The sequence below is a fragment of the Euleptes europaea genome, chromosome 1 (genome assembly GCF_029931775.1).
Source record: "Euleptes europaea isolate rEulEur1 chromosome 1, rEulEur1.hap1, whole genome shotgun sequence".
Lineage (NCBI taxonomy): Eukaryota > Metazoa > Chordata > Lepidosauria > Squamata > Sphaerodactylidae > Euleptes > Euleptes europaea.
The window spans coordinates 140,876,029-140,883,461 of NC_079312.1; the positions used below are offsets into that span (position 1 = coordinate 140,876,029).

The 7,433-nt window shown below is 39.6% G+C and overlaps 1 protein-coding gene across 1 annotated transcript; it reads right to left on the reverse strand.

Moving 5' to 3' along the window:
- Positions 1-2,892: 2,892 nt before the first annotated feature.
- On the reverse strand, positions 2,893-4,200 carry KCNJ16 (potassium inwardly rectifying channel subfamily J member 16). Its single transcript, XM_056851351.1, has one exon. The coding sequence runs from the start codon at positions 4,159-4,161 to the stop codon at positions 2,893-2,895; it is 1,269 nt and encodes a 422-aa protein (XP_056707329.1). The 5' UTR covers positions 4,162-4,200.
- Between the last annotated feature and the right edge of the window lie 3,233 nt (positions 4,201-7,433).

Genomic DNA, 7,433 nt, shown 5'->3' on the forward strand with positions numbered 1-7,433 from the left:
AGTATTAGTAATATGTCCTGGAATACACCAAGGCTGTGCTCGGATGCTGCAGTAGCTAGGGATGAAATCAAGACAGCCTTATGTCGAAAGTTCGGTTAACAATTCAAGATGTCAAAACATACACCTGGTTAGGGAATGCAGGGGGATCTGAAACCCTACTAAAATCTATGCAGGAGTGCAGGCAGATCAGTTGAAAGCAGAGGAAGAAGTAAGACACCCAGAAATGTAAGGATTATGTAAGAAAGTGGAGGCCAGAAGTTTAGCAAGTTTAGTATTGCTGAATTATATCACTAGGCAGGCCGATCTTTTGTCTAGCCTGCAGAGCTTGATCTGTCACCTGTCTCTTGTTCTTCTACTGTTATTCTCAGTAGTCTGTGTCCCAGAATCCTGACCACCGTGTTATTTTTCTTATGCTGTGTTTGTGCCAGAAAAAGAGCAAAGAGTTTCAGTAGTAGGATCTTGATGAGTCTGTCTAAGTGCAGTCATGAAATGGTTTATGGGGTGCCCATTCAGAAACACAAAGCCAGAGCCTACAAAGAATGTGGCTGTAACGTTACAGTGTGTCAGGCCAGGCAGAAATGGGTGGTCATGGAATTATTTAGGCAGTGGGATCTAGGCAGGACAAAAGTCACCAAACGCTAGTCTGAAGATGTTCAATGAAAGACAACCAAACAATGCCTGCCCCTCTCTAGACTAGTCTGTGTTAAGGATGGAAGTTCCAGACCTCAGAAATAGAAACAGAGGGCAAACCAAATTAGCCTATTTTCTATCTAAATGCTTTATAAAAAGCAAATTGAACGAAGATGCAAAATGGTAGGAGAAAATTGATTAAATTTATTAAAATTGAATAAAATTAAAATGATATATAATTTTAATATAACACCAGCTTTTACATCATTACCACATCCCTTTTCAGGCTTGCAAAATGGATTTTCAACACATTCAGTACAATTAGCTGTGATTGGTTTTACATTATTACAACAAATAAGTAGCAATTAAATCACTAATCAACACTAAGTACAAGCAAATAAGATTCTTGGAATAACTTTCACAAATTCAGAAGCTTTTAAAAAAATTATGGAAATAACATTTTTCTTTCATTATTCAGGTTGAACTCAATGTGTTTTGTTTGATACTGCAAAAGAAAATGGTCAATTTGATTTAAAAGAAAAAAAGAAAAGAAAAAATGCATCCAGCATACAGAAGTCCATCTTTAAAAAAAAGAATTTGGGTATAGTTTGGGATATAGAGGCACCCAAATAAGTTATGTTGAAATGCATAAATCAGTTACTTTAAAATGTGTTTTGGATCAATTTAAATTATCTATATTCAGTACTTGGATGTGTGTGTGTGTGTGTGTGTGTGTGTGTGTGTGTGTGTGTGTGTGTGAAGTGCCTTCAAGGTGTAGCCAGTTTATGGCAATCCCATAGAGTTTTCAAGGCAAGAGATTAAGCAGAGGTGTTTTGCATTGTCTTCCTATCCAAAGTTTTCCTTGGTGGCCTCCCATACAAATAATGACCCTGTTTAACTTCTAAGATCTGATGAGATTGGGCTATACTATATTGGGCTATATCCTGCACTTGGATATAGATAATTTAAATTGATCCAAAATACATTAACCTGAAACAATTCCACATTGCTCTTTCCAAATCATAGGCTTAGATAGGAATGAGTGGCTGAACATGGACTGACACAAACAGGACACAGGGTCTTATTCCAAGACACTGAAAGACTGGACAATTCTACCAACTATTTTGTCAGATTGCACAGAGAAGCCATTGAAATTCATAAACATCAGAACAACTTTAACAGAAAAGAGGAGAGTTTAAGAATGAATAAGGCTTGGCTTCCTGTTCTGAAAACCTCCAGACTAACAAAGACAACATTCAACAATAGCCATGCAGATTAGCTTTGGATTACACACATTAACAGATCACTTCAGGATACAATGGTTCCATATTAACATACCATACCCTCATTAGCACATTATCTTGATACTTACAGGACAATGATTAGCACATTACTTTTGCAGGACAGTACTCAGCTCAAACCCAACCCCTTTCTGACTATATATTACTCTTCCTACACAACTGACACTGAGAGACACTGTCCTTCAGTGTTACTACTCTGAAGATGCCTGCCACAGTTGCTGGTGAAACGTCAGGAAAGAAAATTCCAAGACCACGGTTACACACCCCGGATAACCTACAAGAACCAATGAACTCTGACCGTGAAAGCCTTCAACAATATTTAGGAATGAGTCAGTTTAAACTTAAATTCAGTGGCAAGGAAACTTTGGCATTCCTACCAAAGAAGACATTCTCCAGAGATGCATCTGATGATTATGTTCTGTTAAAAAGCATATTACTGATAAGCAAAATTGTATGACTTGTCACAGGAATAATCTTAAATGAGGTGAGTAATATTAAGACATCCGCAGAAAATGAGTGCCAGTTAGGGCCAATCTAGATATGAAGGGAAAGAAGGATGCTGCTCCAATTTAAAAGTAATCTAAAAATTCTATGAGGACCTGATCCTGCAATGCAGCAAGCTGAGGTGCTTTCGTCTCCCCACCCCTGCTTGTGCCTTTTCGAAGGCTGAAGGGTGCAGCCATTTCGGCCCTGGAAAAGGCACAGGGCAGGGGATACGAGTGCCTCAGCCCACTGCACTGCATTGCAGGCAGCATTTTAAAATCACTTCAAAATGGCAGAGATTGCTCCATGGCAGACATAAGGATAGTTTGGCTCTTAGAGGGAAAGCCAGATGAAGTGAATGAATCTGTTGTTCATTTTCTGATTTGAGGATCATGTTCCTAACTACCTAGTTTAAACTTGTGCATTTGCAAACTGCTACAGAACTGTAGAAGTCAGCAGCAGCCACTTCAATTGATCTCTAGATCTGGGATTCCATTGAGATTCTGCTTAAAGTCACAAGAGCTTTTTCATAGGGTAACTCTGCCTCATTAGCTTGCTTAGTCATTTGGGCTGAACCTTCAGAAATTTCCGAATGGGTGATTAAAGCATCAGCACTACATGATCGAACTCTAAGTCCTGAAGATGATGTTCCAGGTTCTCCATCCTTTGCCTTTTCAAAAGTAGTGTATTCTTGCTCCTTCCTGTCTAGGTGCTTAGCACTGCAATAGGGAGCATAAACCTCGGTGGTTTCTTCAAACTGGAGGCAGTTGACTTTGTAGTATTTCTTCTTCATCTGCAAAACACCATTAAATCTGTGCCCCCAAAGTATTTCTCGTGGTACATATGAACTCCTTGACTGATGTGATGTTCCAGTAGAATCTCCAGTGTAGACAAATGTAACCAGGATCTCAAAGTTTTCTTTAGCCAGAGTTTTCCTGTCCAGATCATACAATGGACTGTCCTGGTTAATTTCATGTACAATTGTCACCGGGGTAGCAACAATGATCTGGTCATTTAATAATTTCAAATCCTTGTACTCCATTGTCATCCTTCCCACTCTGTCTTTCACATATCTCAAGAGCTGGGCTCTCACTGTGCCTTCTACCATATGATTAGGTCGGAAATCACCTACACGCCACATCAAGCAGAGTTTGCCATCTCTTAAGCCTATTGTGGCATAGTAGCTGAAGCGAATGGTCTGAGCTCGCTTTCGGGCAGTGGCCATTTTTGCCAAGGCAGCTCCAATTATGAACGTGTCAATGATACACCCTAACACTGATTGTAGGACAACTGTCAGAATTGCTGCAGAGCAATCTTCAGTGACACAACGGGATCCATAGCCAATGGTTGTCTGGGTTTCTAGGGAGAATAAGAAAGCCCCTGTGAAACTGTGGACATTATCAACACAAGGGGTGTTTTCATCATCAGGTGATAAGTCTCCATGCTGGAGCGCAATCAGCCAAAACACTAAACCAAAGAACAACCAGGAAAGGATGTAGGACAATGAGAAGATCACAAACATATGGCGCCATTTGATGTCCACTAATGTGGTAAATATATCAGTCACATAGCTCTCCCACTCCCCAAAGATGTGTTTGAAGTACACATTGCAGCTTCCATCTTTCTGGAGAAATCGTTTTTGCATTCTTTTTATCTCTGCTGAAAGGTTCTCTTGGTAACTCTGTGAGTGGCTGAGTTTATTCCCTTCCATGTTTATCAGCCTGTAGTTATCACTGGGTTCAGCCATGCTTCTTGAGTTCAGATTGTGTAATTAGATTAGGAGATACTAATTTATCTCTCTCTCTTCATTTATAACCTGTGGAAAACACCAAAGGGCACAACATTGATATTTTAGATTGTATAGTGGGCTAGCTTAAGTAGAAGGAAGACACAAATATTATTTATTTATTATATTTTTCTCTCACTCTTCCTTCAAGGAGCTTGGGTAGCATACATTATTCTCTTTGTCCTTTCTCTCAGGTAAGGTTAGCCCAAGGTCACCCAGCGAGCTTCAGAGATGAATGTTGATCTGAACCTTGGTAACCCCCATTCTAGTCCAACACTCTAACCACAGTCTCTCTAGCACTTTATCCTCTTGAATTCTCCAAATTATTTTTGCTGCTAATTTAAGGACATTTTCCAGGAAGTAAGGCCATTTGAATAATATTATACTTATATGTAAACCTGCTTAGGATTGGTCCCCTTCTGGGCTTCAGTTGGAAGCTGGTGTTAACGGTTTTATTTGTGATTTTCCTGTCCATCCAAGTATTATCCTTGAAAATGTGAGTGTGTTGCACTGTCTCTAAACACAGACACAGAACCACAATTCAATGGTAGTATGCATGTGGAAGGTTCTACATAGCCTTGGCATTTCCTATTAAAATCTCTGGCATGAGGACTAGAAACTCTAAAAATATGTTAAATTCTCTGGTGTGAATAGATTCAGCTTTCCTTTCAACTTCAAGCTACATTTGATCCCTCCCTGTCTTCCCTCTGCCTCTCAGGAGATAATTACCATTTTTCTGTCCTTCTCCCCACCTTCTGTCATTACTGTGGTTCTTTCAAATCTGGCATCACTATCTTTTGGCCTGGACATGAGCTTCAGACTTCCTGGTACTAATTCCTTTTTGGTTGGAACAATTCTCCTGTAAATTTTCTGACATGCAGGATCCATGATCAAACATTTATATACATTTTATATTTATATAGATTCCACAATGACTATTCTCGAACCGATTACCTACTCCCGTGCCACCAACCACCTTAATATGTTCAGGTGCCCAAAGGGAGATAACAAGAGAGTGGTATCATCTTCTGGACTGAAAATAGCTGTCCCACATTGCTTCTTTAACATAGGACAGAGAAGAAGGAAGCTTAGATCCTAAACTCCACTCACACCTTCCTGCTGCTTTGTACAGTAGACCCTTGCCATTCATGGATTTGCAACTTGTGGTTTCACATTTGTGGTCTGTGATTTGATCATGTGACATGGTCTCCAGATAATTTTTACTCCTACTGGGCCATCACTGTGATCAGTATAGCATTAAATTTTGCAGGAATTTTTTTTTCTGTCAGGTGGCAGTAGAGCCCTGCTTCCCAGTATTTACCAATTTGACTGTTTAATTATTTACAACATGTATATGTCATCTCAACAGGGAAGCTGCCCAAGGCAGTTTACAGAATAAAACATAAGAAAGACATAAAACATTAAAAGTTATTAGTTAAAATCCAGAATTAAAAAACCTCAACCAGAGATAAAAACATAAGTTGCTGAGCAGCTTAAAATAACAGTTTTCATATTGAATATTTATTATAAAATGGTGTTAAAAATTATCCCCTTAACTAACAACCTGGGTGAATAGAAATGTTTTGACCTAGCTCCTAAAAGAGAGCAACCTCAAGTGGAAGTACATTACACAAATGAGGTGCTACTACTGAAAAAGCCTGGCCTCTGGTTGCCACCTTCCTTACCTTTGCACTGGGAGCAGGGATTGTGATGCAGATTTTAACTGGTGAATTAGCTGGCAGATCCCCCATGAATGGCGAGGCTCTACTGTATATGCACTTCCAGTCTTAACAGGCCACAAACGGCGAGGGCCTATAGCCACTTCTAGTGTTTTAAAACAAGCGGATAGGAACATGAAGCTATCCAGGAACTACATGTGACTTACAAGCATTGTCACATTGAAGGATAGACCTATGATGAGTGTTATAATCTAGGACCCAGAGAATGCATTTAAAAATATTAAGATGTGTTGAAGTTCTGCATGATTTACAAAGACTGAGATTCGGAAATACGACAGACAGCGGAAACAGCCTTTTAAAAAGGCAGTAACCCTCATGACTGATGCTTGAGAAGACTTAAGAACCTAACCTTGTCATATAAAAGCTTGTGAAGGAACAAAGCACCAATCTCCAAACCTTTCAGTATAATTACACCATGTCAAGGTTCCTATTTGCCTTAGCATCATTGCTAACCCATCTCTACAAGAAATGGCTTTGTTACCAATGCTAATGAAAAATATGAGGGTGATTTCTTTGATTTAGTCTTGATGTTATCTTCACCACATGGAAGTTCTGAAACACACACACACACACACACATATATATATATATATATATTGTTTTACAGCATCTAAAGTTTCTCATTGACAAACCATGTGGAGAGTTTCGGCAAAGTGGACCACACCATTAGAAATATGTGGTGGAGATATGGAAACCCACCCCACAATCTGAGCAAACCATCTTTGTCTTTACATGAAGTAAAGAATTGCCAAGTTGCTGAAATATACCACTTCGGACTGCAGGTATGTGTGTGAGGAATGGGAATACCATTTGGAATGTTCTCATATGTTATAAATTCCCTACAAACAGAAAAGCAGCAAGCAGATGAAGGACCTAGCTAGAAGCATTCTCCCTTAGGACCAGTTTTTTGTGTGTGTGTGGCAATGTAAAATGGGGAAGGCATTCAAAAGTGGTATTGCTCAGCTGTAATCAGAAGATGTATAGTCCATTCTACCACTTCAAGTGATATACCACATCATTGCCACTTAATTCTACTTCAGGAGTAGACCGTGCCCTTGAGATCACCAGTTCCCAGTGGTATAGTCCTAGAATAAACCAATAGCTATATGGCAACCATTGTTTCCTTTCCATTACGATAGCACAATATGAAGAGTAGTCTTACATGACTAATTTTTTCCATGACACTTTCTGGGAGTAAGTTCCATTGAATAAAATAGGACTTAGTTCTGAGTAGACTGTTTAGGATTATTGCTTTACACAGTGAGTTGCAAGTGCTGGTGAACCCTGTGTGTGTGTGTGTTAAGTGCCGTCAAGTCGTTTCCGACTCATGGCGACCCTATGAATCAAGGTCCTCCAAAGTGTCCTATCCTTAACAGCCTTGCTCAGATCTTGCAAATTGAGGGCTGTGGCTTGCTTTATAGAGTCAATCCATCTCTTGTTGGGTCTTCCTCTTTTCCTGCTGCCTTCAACTTTTCCTAGCATGATTGTCTTTTC

Bases quoted from the DNA above. Each gene is read 5' to 3' on its own strand.
- KCNJ16 (XM_056851351.1), bottom strand. From the start codon at position 4,161: ATGGCTGAACCCAGTGATAACTACAGGCTGATAAACATGGAAGGGAAT.